General features: G+C 27.1%; 1 protein-coding gene across 6 annotated transcripts in view; it reads left to right on the forward strand.

Moving 5' to 3' along the window:
• The window catches only part of LOC127285527 (tyrosine-protein phosphatase 99A), a 408,337-nt gene that overhangs the window by 334,101 nt on the left and 61,294 nt on the right, over positions 1–12,942 (forward strand). For all 6 annotated transcript variants that reach the window (XM_051311615.1, XM_051311616.1, XM_051311617.1 and 3 more), the window contains exon 4: positions 9,727–9,908. In XM_051311615.1, the coding sequence (XP_051167572.1) occupies positions 9,727–9,908 (182 nt within the window). The remainder of the gene's footprint in view (positions 1–9,726; positions 9,909–12,942) is intronic.

Below are 12,942 nucleotides of genomic sequence, written 5' to 3' on the forward strand. Positions count from 1 at the left end.
CACCTACTCCTCAAAAAATTGCGCCTTTGTCTTCTCATCTTTTCCACATCGTGTGACCCTCAATTTTTCAGAATATACCTGGACACGTGCGCGCGGTTCAAGGGCCAATTCAATTCAAAAAATGTTCCGGCGGCTCCGCTGAGTTTTCATGGATATTGAAGGCCTTTGCCGAACATCTCTCTCTCTCTCTCTCTCTCTCTCTCTCTCTCTCTCTCTTTTTCTCTCTCCTCAACGAAGAAGGAAACGTTCAGTTGTTCCAGAAATTTGATTTCGTAACTCACGTGAGAAATCAAAGTGCCGCGTTCGCTTTTCCAATCTTCGGAGAGTCCTTCCCTTTCTTCTCTGTCCTCAGCATAGAGATCCCTCTACTTTTTTTTCTTTTTCAATGGCTTTTTCTTCTTCTTCTTCTTTTTTTCCATTTTATCTCCTTTTTATTTTCATGTCCTTTTCTCATTTCATTGCCTTGTTTCTTTTTTTTTCTCTCTCTCTCTCTTTCACTCTTCTCTCATGATATGGCGGGAAAAGATGTTTGCAACAAAACGAATCCCTGAGTCTCGAAAGGACATGTTGGGTGTACGATCTTTTCGATTTAAAACTTTTTAACAAGAAATGGATTCGAAATACATGCATCATCACTACTGTTTGTATGATGGATTTTCATGCCTTATGACTTTAAATGGAATATCAAACTCGGTATATATATATATATATATATATATATATATATATATTGTCTATAGCTATACATTTATATTTGCAATAGATGAAAGGAAATCACTTGTGGGTTATCTATCATATGCGTCAGATTTCTAGTATGACGAATGAAAAAAAAAAATAATAATAAATAAAGTGAGAAGGAAAAAGATGATTTTCTTTTGAGTTGTTTTGTGTCATAACGACAATATATACAATGTTGATGGATTATTTTTGTACATTTTTGACGGATGATGTCTCTCTAATCTTGTCATTGGTCTGTTTTCTCAGTTTTCTTCTCTCGGGAAAAATAAAATACGATATTCTCTCTTTCTCTCATTCTCGAAAGAATAAGGAGAAAATGGATTTATGCGGTGAAAATTGGATTAGATTTTCAATAGAGGTTATAAAGATTGCTTTTTTTTATCAGCGTAATACTTTTTTAGATAATTTTTATTTTACCTTTCTTTGTCATTTTTTATTAAATTGCATATTTGTTTAATTAACATATGATTCAAATTATCAATGATTATATGAATCAATTATTATTAATAATTATGTTGAATTAATTTCAACAAAAATAAAAAAATTCCTAAAACAAATAACCGTAAGTTCTCATAAATTATCATACGTTTTCATAAATTACCATAAGTTCTCACAATTTACCACAAGTTTCCATAAATTGACATAAGCTTCTTAGAACGTATCTCAAGTTTCTATAATTTACCATAAGTTTTCAAAAATTACCACAAGTTCCCCAAGAAGTACCATAAGTTCTCAAAATTTTACCACAACTTTCCATAAATTGACATGAATTTCCAAAAATTACACTTTCTTATAATTTACCGTAAGTTTCCATAAGTTGCCATACGTTTTCATAAATTACCACAAGTTCCTAAAAAAACAAATTACCGTAAATTCTTATAAATTACCACACGTTTCCAAAAATTACCACAAGTTCTCCAAGAAGTACCATAAGTTCTCAAAATTTTACCACAACTTTCCATAAATTGACATAAATTTCCAAAAATTACACTTTCTTATAATTTACCGTAATTTTCCACAAATTTCCATATGTTTTCATAAATTACCACAAGTTCCTAAAAAAACAAATTACCGTAAATTCTTATAAATTACCACACGTTTCCAAAAATTACCACAAGTTGCCCAAGAAGTACCATAAGTTCTCAAAATTTTACTACAACTTTCTATAATAAATTTCCAAAAATTACACTTTCTTACAATTTACCGTAATTTTCCACAAATTTCCATATGTTTTCATAAATTACCACAAGTTCCTAAAAAACAAATTACCGTAAATTCTTATAAATTACCGTAAATTCTTATAAATTACCACACGTTTCCAAAAATTACCACAAGTTTCCCAAGAAGTACCATAAGTTTTTATAAATTACCATAAATTGCCATCAGCATAAAAATTTTTTTTCAGTAATTTTTATTTTTATTTTTTTCTCATTTTCGATTAAATTTCATATTTGTTTAATTAACATATGAATGAGTATAGCCATTTCTCGATTATTGCCGTGAGGTTATATTTTTGAAACTGGTAATGGAAGCGAAATTACATTATAGCGTTGTATTTTACGGTCAGCCAAAATTCGATCGATGTCTGGTAAATATTAATGTGGAATCAAATAACCCATAGGTGCGTTACATTATTACACGAGCTTCCCAAAATTGATCGACTGTTTCCTCACATGTATATATAATATACGTATATATGTGCTTTCTCATCACATCACCGCCCTCCCTCCACGTTTCTCGAAATTATCGTCACAATATTATCTCGAGGATATGTTCACTGTTAGACAATGTACATATATCTATTTCTTAAATAATTATTAGTCAAAATCTTTACATTAAAATGGAAAAAAAAAATATTTCTTTATAAAAATATTTTCCATTTGATTCAATTAATTTGAAATTATACAAAAAAAAAATTGTTTATAAATAAAAAATTGCTTTTTTCAAGAAAACATTTGATCCTAAAGGGTTAACAGAAATTTTTTTTTTGTTAATTTTATCTGATCCATTTCAAAAATTCTGATCCTTATAAATATAAATTTCCCCTCCCCCCCCCAAAAAAAAATATAAAGATTGATTTAAAACTATTATGCGAAAATATAAATCAAATCGTTCATCCGTATATTATGTTGTGTATGTATGTGTGTCCCCTTTACGAAAATTGGATAAACCATGGAGGACTTGAGAAAAGCCCCTTTTGTGAATCTTGAGCAAATATAGTGCCGTCAAGAAGAAATGGTTGGCGCCAAGAGGAATAGGATTTGAGAATATGAAGGGTATGTGTATGTATGTATGTATGTATGTATGTATGTATGTATGTGTGTATATGAGAAGGCCGAATAAATCATGTCATAATACAAGGGACATAAACCATGTCCATCCGTTATTATAGAGCAGAGCAGATGCGAAATGTAGGGACTGATAATGCCGACCCAATCCGCAGCATATATTTGATCACTATGCTTGGTGCACACGTATCTTCTACTGGGCGCGCTTGCAAATGCTCTCTCACCGACTAACTTGAATATACAATGCATGAGTTTATGTTTGTTGAACAATGAGCAGCGTAAGTAAATTGACTCAAGTCCCTATATTGTAACGTATATTTCAATTACCTACATCAACATCGTTATCAAAACTATTCACTCCACACGTGAAATTCATTTATATTGTCTACTTCAATTATTATTATTGATTATGTCGAATTAATTTCAAAAAAATAAAAAATTATTCTCCATTTGGCAAAAAAAAAAAAAATTTGGTGTAGCAAGTTCTGAATTTTATTGTATAACTGTAATTTTACTTTTATTTTTATTTTTTACCTTTTTCATGAAAATTTCAAAATCGAATTGAATTGTATTTGATAAATTATTTTCAATATTTATAAATTACCATAAGTTTCTATAAATTGACAAACACATTTATAAATTACCATAAGGTTTTATAAATTATTACAAATTCCCCAAAAAAAAAAAAAAATTACCATTAGTTTTCATAAAATACCCGTACACTTCTATAAAGTACTATAAGTTTCTATAAGGTATCACAAGTTACTAAATATTACCATAAATTTTCAAAAATTACCACAATTTTCCCAAAAAGTACCATAAGTTCTTACAATTTAACACAAGTTTCCATAAATTGACATAAGTTTACAAAAATTACCATAAGTTCTTGAAAATTACCATAAGTTTCCATAAATAGCCATAAGTTTCAATAACATACCATAGGCTTTCATAAATTTCCATTAGTTTTCATAAATTTCCATTAGTTTTCATAAATTACTACAAGTTTCCAATAAGAAAATTACTCTAAGTTCTTATAAATTACCATACGTTATTGATAAATTATCATAAGTTTCTATAAATTGACAAATACATTCATAAATTACCATAAGGTTTTATAAATTGTTACAAATTCCTCAAAAAAAGAAAAAATTACCGTAAGTTTTCATAAAATACCCTTACACTTCTATAAAGTACTATAAGTTTCTATAAGGCATCACAAGTTACCAAAAATTACCATAACTTTTCTAAAATTACCACAATTTTCCCAAAAAGTACCATAAGTTCTTACAATTTAACACAAGTTTCCATAAATTGACATAAGTTCTTGTAAATTACCATAAGTTTCCATAAATAACCATAAGTTTCCATAACATACTATAGGCTTTTATAAATTTCCATTAGTTTTCATAAATTACTACAAGTTTCCAAAAAGAAAATTACTGTAAGTTCTTATAAATTACCATACGTTATTGATAAATTATCATAAGTTTCTATAAATTGACAAACACATTCATAAATTACCATAAGGTTTTATAAATTATTACAAATTCCTCAAAAAAAATTACCGTAAGTTTTCATAAAATACCCGTACATTTCCATAAAGTACTATAAGTTTCTATAAGGTATCACAAGTTACCAAAAATTACCATAACTTTTCAAAAATTACCACAATTTTCCCAAAAAGTACCATAAGTTCTTACAATGTAACACAAGTTTCCATAAATTGACATAAGTTTACAAAAATTACCATAAGTTCTTGTAAATTACCATAAGTTTCCATAAATAACCATAAGTTTCCATAACATACCATAGGCTTTCATAAATTTCCATTAGTTTTCATAAATTACTACAAGTTTCCAAAAAGAAAATTACTGTAAGTTCTTATAAATTACCATACGTTTTTGATAAATTATCATAAGTTTTTATAAATTATCACAAATTTTCAAAAATTACCACAAGTTCCCCAAAGAAGTACCATAAGTTCTCACAATTGACCACAAATTTTCATAAATTGAAAAAAGTTTCCAAAAATTATTATACATTCTTATAAATTACCACGAATTACCATGATTTCTTATAGATTATTATAAATTACCATAAGTTCTCATAATTTACCATAAGTTTCCAGAATTTTTTTATTGTCTACTTTTTTGCCTAGTATAGTACAATTAATTTAAAAAAAAAATCTTAATGCTTTTTTAAACTGAATCTTTTGTTAAAGAAATTCTAAATTAAGAGTAAAAAACAAGTAAATTGTAACAATAAACTTGACATTTTTTCAGTAATAAAATATTGTTTTGCAAAAACAATGAAATCTTGAAATGAAAGGGAAATAAAAATACTATTCTTTGAAAAATCATTTCATGCACATACAGTTTGTGATTGAAAACAGGTACTTTGTCTTTTTTTTTCTTTCTTTTTTTTTTGCCTAGTAGAAAAAAATCAATTTATCTTTCATACATTTTTGTACTTTGGTTTATCTTGTGTTTTTGTTGTTGGGCAGGTACAGAATTATTATCAGTTTACTAAATCTGTGTTTGTGTGTATGAATGTGACAGGGAAGATAGAAATGGTTATTCCCAGTTAGGTGAAGCATCTGTAATAATCGGATACTGTAATCCAGTGCCGACTGATATGCAACATTTCGGTTAGTTATGGGCATGATATTTTGAAACATATCGCTTACACTAAAGCAACCATATAAAGCATCTTTCGTATCATTACTTTTCCTACAAATTTGCTGTTTATCGTTCGCTCTTGTTGAAAACTTCAAAATTGCAATTTCGTCTTTTTATTCCATTTTTTCCAAATAAAAATTATCTTCTATTAAAATTAATATTAATATTAATATTAATATTAATATTAATATTATTAATAATATTATAATAATATTATAATATTATAATTATTATTATTATTATTATTATTATTATTATTATATTATTATTAATATTATTAATATTTTTCTCAGTCTTTTTTTTTATATTTGAAAATTGAAAATTTTTCCTTAAAATTAAAAAATAGGAAAATTTTTTTCTAAAAATATTTTTTAACATTTTGAATTTTCAAGGATTCAAGTGTAGACTCGCGCTTACATCTCTCTAAATTCGTTAATTTTCGTTTAGTTCAGGCACGTACTGAATCCGTCGAGACTATAAAGTCTGCGCTGTGGAATTAGTTTTACGTAATGGATACTATGTAGTTTTGTCCTACGGGGGATATACGGCGAACAACGTTTCATCCAACCCAACATACAATACACTCAAAAACCTTTTGCGTGTTGAAACTATTTTATTTAAGACTATCATTGGTCCAAAACTCGAGTCCAATATACCAAATATATATATATACATTGTCCGCAGACTCGTGAAAGCTTTTGCATACTCAATTTCGTTGGTCAGAAACTTTCGCGGCTCATTCGTCGTGAAATTTTTTTTTTTTTTGTTTTCGTTTGCCAACATCGAGATTCCATATATATATATATAATTAAAATGTAAATTTGTTTTACATTTAACGTTTTTATTATTAAATTCTTTTTGCAAACGAAAAAAAAAACCGTTTTCATTCTCAATTAGTGGATATTTATCACTAAAATGTACATACGTGTAATTTCGAATGAAACTCGGTTTATGAAACTGTACATACATATTTTATATTCATGAAATACATTTTATGAAAAAATGTATCGTTTGCATTAATATTATATTTCTGGGTTTGAAAAAAAAAAATTGCTACCCTTTTTCCTGTGACGGAAAAAGTGTAATATGAGTTTTGTAGAAATTTGTATATATATATATACATATTTCAAAGGGGTAATTTTCATAGATTTGAAAAGTTATTTCAAAATGAAAACAGTGGAATTTCATTTAATTTTTAATTTAACTGTTTTTATGGAAAAAAAAAATATTTATCCCGAACAGCGATATTTTTTTATCTAGAATAGCGAAAACTTTTTAATGAAACAAATATTTTTTCCCGTGTATTGTAAAATTTTAGATATTGAATAATTTGTAATTTTTAGATTTTTTTAATTGTATCAATTAATTTAAAGCTTTATTTAAAAAAAAAAAGTAAACTAAAACTCTATGTATTAAAAAGTAAACTATTTTTAAAAATCTACTATCAAATCTAATTTAATATTTTTTTTCTGTTTGCAAATATTTGAAAAAGAGGGGAAAAAAACTAATAAAAAATCATAAAAGTCCAACTGAATTCACTTCTCGAAAAAATTGAAATTCCAAATAAAACTTTCGCTACATTCGTTAAAATAACCAGTCAATTATTATAAATCCTCTTTCACTTTGAAAATAAATAAATAAATAAAAAAAATGCATATTCGTAATAAAAAATGTATATTTCTACAAAGTTTATTTCAAAACACGTGTTTTAATAAATTTTTTTTTCAAAAAAAAAAAAAAAAAAAAGAAAAAAAAACAGTTTCGTTACAGATTGATTAATCAGTTTGTATGTGTTGTCGTCGTCGTCGTTGTTATTTATTTCATTCGGTGATGCATTGAAATTGGTTTGAAGATAAAATTTTTGGGATAAAACGTATGATTGGTGTGTAATATAGAATAATGCTTTATATATATATAAAACTGGGTACCAGCATTATATGTTGCGTATGTACATATATATATATATACAGATAATTTATTGGTAAGATAAACTTTACGACGTATAAAATTTTTTTTTTTTTTTTTCTCCACCACGAAAAATGTCGGGAGCATTAAATTAGATAACGTGGTGGTATGGATATTTCACTATACGAGAACAAATAAAATTTGAGTAAGCTTGGGTGTTTTCGGACCACAGGGTCGTAATGAACAGGTGCTACGTCATATTGTCGAAACCACACCTGTGACCTTGTTTTCGAAATCTGGCATATTCCAAACTTTGATGTGACTTTATGTTATGTATGGAATTCAAAATTTCAATGTAACTTTCACATCCTATATATTGAACTTGAAAATAGTATTGAACACAATCTATGTAAAATTGTCAGAAAAATTGTGAAAATTCCTAAAAGTAACTCCATTTTCGCAATTATGTGGTTAAAGAGAAAAAAAAAATTTGTTATTAAAAATAAAAATTTAAAAATTGATTTTAAAAAAATTTCGAATTTAATTTAGTTTATAATTGATTAAGAAAATAGAAATAGAAAAAAAAATCGACGACGCAGTAATTAGTTATTTTCGAGAGTTGATCAGCGGGACAGTGATTTGGAAAACATTTCAGTGAGATCATTTGCACCCGAGCGATTACACTCTCGGCACTTGGCCAAATTTTGCCGCCAATGAAGGGGAGTATAACATGAAAGGTTTTCGTCAAATAAACTTACACAGAATTAACGATGAATCACGAAGCTACGCGATACATCAACCCTCTATATATATATATAAAGAGTGGGGGGATCGCATTAACAACATTGAGGTTCGAAGCTGCTAATTAGCAAGGTTTCAAGCAATGTAAATTCTTGATTAACAAATATCAAATTATTCTCATTTAGAAATTATTTTTTTTTCACACAAAAATTCATTTTAAAAATAAAAAGAAAAATCGGTGGTAATTTGCAATAAATAAAAATTTGAATTGAAAAACCGTTTACATTTATGAAAGAAGTGATGGAGGGGGGGTCACATGCGAGAGCATCGATTTCTTCCACCTCCCCCCCTCCTCTATAGTTTTTACAATTCCCTCCGCATATCCGCTTTTCGCGGCAGTATAGAAAATGTCCGTGGTTTCTGCACGAATGAAGCAATCCGAAATGGAAATATTTTAAATCATTCGTTCGCCGAGGATTATTCATGGCTATGAATTCGAACCAATTTATTTTTATGTCAGTTCCGCTGATGGTAAAGAGTTGCGAATAATCTCCGTCGAGAATAATTCTTCCCCCTCCCCCCCATCCTTTCATTTTTTTTTTGAACGCGCGGGCAAAAAATGAGTTATTTGAATCTGGTGCTAACCGAATAGAGACAACTCAATCGAAGAATATGTGAGGAATAATAACGTCATTTTTCTTTTCCTTTATCTAATATAATCTTTTTTTTCGGTTTTTTATTTTTTTTTTAAATCAATTTTTATTAATAAAAAATTATTAGTTAATAAAAATTTATTATTTGGAAATAATAAGTAAATTAAAAAATATTATATTTGTTTAAATTTTTCGAAATTTGTCCACATTGAATAAAGAAAAAATCAAATAATCGTAGGAAAAAAATTGTCAGATTTGTGAAAAAAAGAAAAGCGTGTGTTCAACTCGTTACAAAGTTTGCTTTTTAACAGGAAATAATTTGAGGAATTAACTAGACGTTGGAAGACGAGTTGACGGTTTCACTGAATTCTCATCTGATAAGAAAAGAGAGAAACCGGCGGGCACTTCCAATTATTCTCGACTTTTCACTTCAAAATTTTATTCTTTGAATTATAATGGAAGTAAAATTCCGTCACTCATAAACCATATACACGGAAAATTTATGTCTCCTGTTAAAAAAAAAATTCCATTCTCATTTTTTTTTTCTATTTAAAACAAAAATTAAAAATAATGTCAATTATGAATAATATTTAAAAATTTTTTTATTTATATAATTTTTCCTTTTTTTTGTTGAAGAAAAAAAGAAAAGATGAATTTTTTTCTCCTTATTTAAACACTCATAAATCATCAGTTAAAATAATTAAAAAATTTATCTATTTTCAGAGTTGGCGAGTCTGGCGAATGGGATGAGCAAAATGGGATAAAAACTCCAGACAACAACACAACCTACACCATAAAAAATTTAACGCCCTACACTGTTTATAGTTTTCGAGTATCAGCCGTCAACGCAAAGGGTCGAAGCAAACCAAGTCGTCCGACTTACTACATATTCACTCTACGTGAAGGTGAGTTTAAAAATTTTATCACTTTTTCAAAAAAATTGAAAAAAAAAAAAAATTTCTTTACGCAAAACTTTGTTATTTCATAATCAAGTCACTTTTTTTTTATTATTCTTCTTTTTTATTTATATATAAATATAAAGCACATAAAATTTTTTTATCATAGTAAAAAACATATATATATATATACATTTTTTTTATCTCATTACTGCAAAAATTTGTTAAGTAAAAAACTTTTAAATTGTAAGTTTCTTTGAAGAAAATGTGATATATTAATAGAAAAGGGAAATGAGTTTGATGTATATATATATATATATGCGGAGAAGAATTTTTTTTTACATCAGAGCATTAATAATCAAAAGACGTTTTTGCGAGCGAATTCATTTTATATATATATATATGAAGGTGTTTCCTTTTTAATTTGACTTGCCTCTAAGGAAGGGCTTTTTACACTATATAGAAAAGGTTGCACTAATTGCAATGAAAAGAGTTCCAGATCACGTTTAACATGACGAGTGCGCGCGCGACACACTTGAATCTAAACTCGACAAAAGTGGGTTAAGATAGTCGCCAAAGATGAGTTTTTTTTTTTTTGCCCTCCTTATTATGACTTGTATTTTTTTAAATAGAATTTTCTTTGCTGAAAAATTAAAAGCAATTGATTTATTTTTAATTTTATTTGAAATTTTTCAACGATATTATATTTGATTGAGTAATTTTTTAATTTAAAAAAAAAATTGAAAAATACACTCTCTAAATCTGAATTAGTAAAAATGTTTACTAATTTAAATTAGTGACTCACTTTTTGCTTCTGAATTAGTAAAATTTTACTAATTAATAGTAACTTTTACTAACAATTAGTAAAATTTAACTAATTCTAAAGCAAAAAGTGAGTCACTAATTCAAATTAGTAAACATTTTTACTAATTCAGATTTAGAGAGCATTTTTTAAAGTTTTAATATACAAAAAAATTTGTGTTATGAATTTATGTTTATTTAAGTTAATTTATGTTAATTTAAGTTATGAATTTGTACTGTCAGTTGCAAAAAGAAAATTTAGTTTGAATTTAGAATTTTTGTAATTTTAGTTACAGTAGTAAAAGTATTTTCAGTCAAACAATACGTTTTTGAGTACCCACTTGAAAAGATTCCCCGGAAAGTGCCCCCTGGAGATTCTATCAGAATTCCGCCGGAACTTCCAAAACGTCATTCCATCGGAATTCCATCGGAATTCCAAAGAATTTCCAATGGGATTCCGAAAAAATTAGGACTCTAAAAATTTTGAAAAAAATTAATCGAAATTCCGCCAGAATTCCGTTGGAATCCCATCGGAAATTCTTTGGAACTCCGATGGAATTCCGACGGAATTACGTTGGAAGTTCCGGCGGAATTCTGATAGAACCTCCAGGGGGCACTTTCCGGGGAATCTTTCCAAGTGAATATTTATAAATTTAGTCTCAGTAGTAGAATTCAGTTTTAGTCAGACAAAGCGTTTTAAACTAGTAATTTTTTTTTTTGCCAAACAGTAGTAAAAGAAATATAGAATCAGACAAAACTTTTTCGAAAATTTTTACATCGAGTCTCAGTAGTAAAAGTAAAGTTTCAGTCAGACGAAACAGAAGGAGAAAATCTGTTACAAAAAACTGTTACTTGTAATAAAAATTATTTAAAAATTTTTTACATGCATTATGAACAATTGAAAAAAAAAATTTCTATAATTATTACCAAAATTTTTTTTCCTTTTTTTTGAGAAACATCTGTCGCCTTTGAAAATCTGTCCTGGAATAAATGCAACTTAATCAGAACTTTCTAATTATTTGCAAAGTTTTTCATAAAACATTTCTGCAAGGGGGTGCGATGTAGAAGGGGGAGGGAAAAGGGTGAATGCAGGAGAATTCTACTGCAAGTTTTAAGCTACGTCCTCATGAAAGTTGGAAGTTCGTCGAGAGTAATTACATAGTCCTTAATGGAAATTGAAATGAAAGATCATAAAAATTTCATAAATGGTAAAATTTCGCCAAACCCTTCATTCAGTTATATAATCTCAGAAATCAAATCACGTTATAAAACATAATGTGTTTAATTATTCATCATTTCGAGAGAATTCTTAACAGAATTATATTCGCTGAATAATAATATTCAGAAATCTTACTTTTATGAAGGGAAAATTATTTTAATCCTCAAATGTAAGTTCATTCTGTGATAGCATTAATGAAACAGTAAAAAAAAAATCAATTTTATAATTAAGAAAAGTTAGTTACTTATAGGAAACAAAAAAAAAAAATTTTATATAAATTTAAAGAAATTTTTTTAATAAAAATCTAAAACATTTTGTACTATTGTTATATTTTTAAGATATTAATAATTACCATTTTTTTTTAATTGTAAAAAATTTTAATCGTTGGACAAAACATTATCGGTTGTAAAATTGTTCTTATAATGGCTTTCTTATAGGACAAAATAAAAATAAATTCCAATTGTTACGAAAAAATTTTTTCAAAATAATATCGATTTAAATTAAATTTTTTTGTAAAAAAAAAAATAATACGGAGGGGAAATTTGAAAGTAAAATATGAAAATGTTGAGCTTCATTGTTAAATTAATTGCTACATAATAAACACAAATATATCGTGTTACATTACAGAGTCGAGTAATTATGGTTATATAGAAGGAGCTGCTGATAATAATTAGTGCAGTGTTTCATGCGAAGCCTAGTGTATGTCGCTGAAACTCCATATATATATATATATATTCCTAAGATAATTAATAGTTTCTTTATTCTTCATCAACTGAGGAAACACACGTCATATGTATTATCCTCCACTAATACGAATACATATACTCTGATTAAATAAACAAATTTGTCGCAATAATACATTTTGTATTAAAGAAATTTTTATATCAATTAATTAATTTTAATTTTTAACTTAATTTTTAAAAAAATTTCATTATTTGGATTGAAAAAAAAATTTGCTATAAATAATTTAGAGACAAATATTTAAATTAAAAATCCAAATGTTTTTTTGTATTCTATTGGTGG

This window comes from Leptopilina boulardi, unplaced genomic scaffold (assembly GCF_019393585.1).
Source record: "Leptopilina boulardi isolate dan_hultmark-lab unplaced genomic scaffold, ZJU_Lbou_2.1 LbouV2_333, whole genome shotgun sequence".
Taxonomy (NCBI): domain Eukaryota; kingdom Metazoa; phylum Arthropoda; class Insecta; order Hymenoptera; family Figitidae; genus Leptopilina; species Leptopilina boulardi.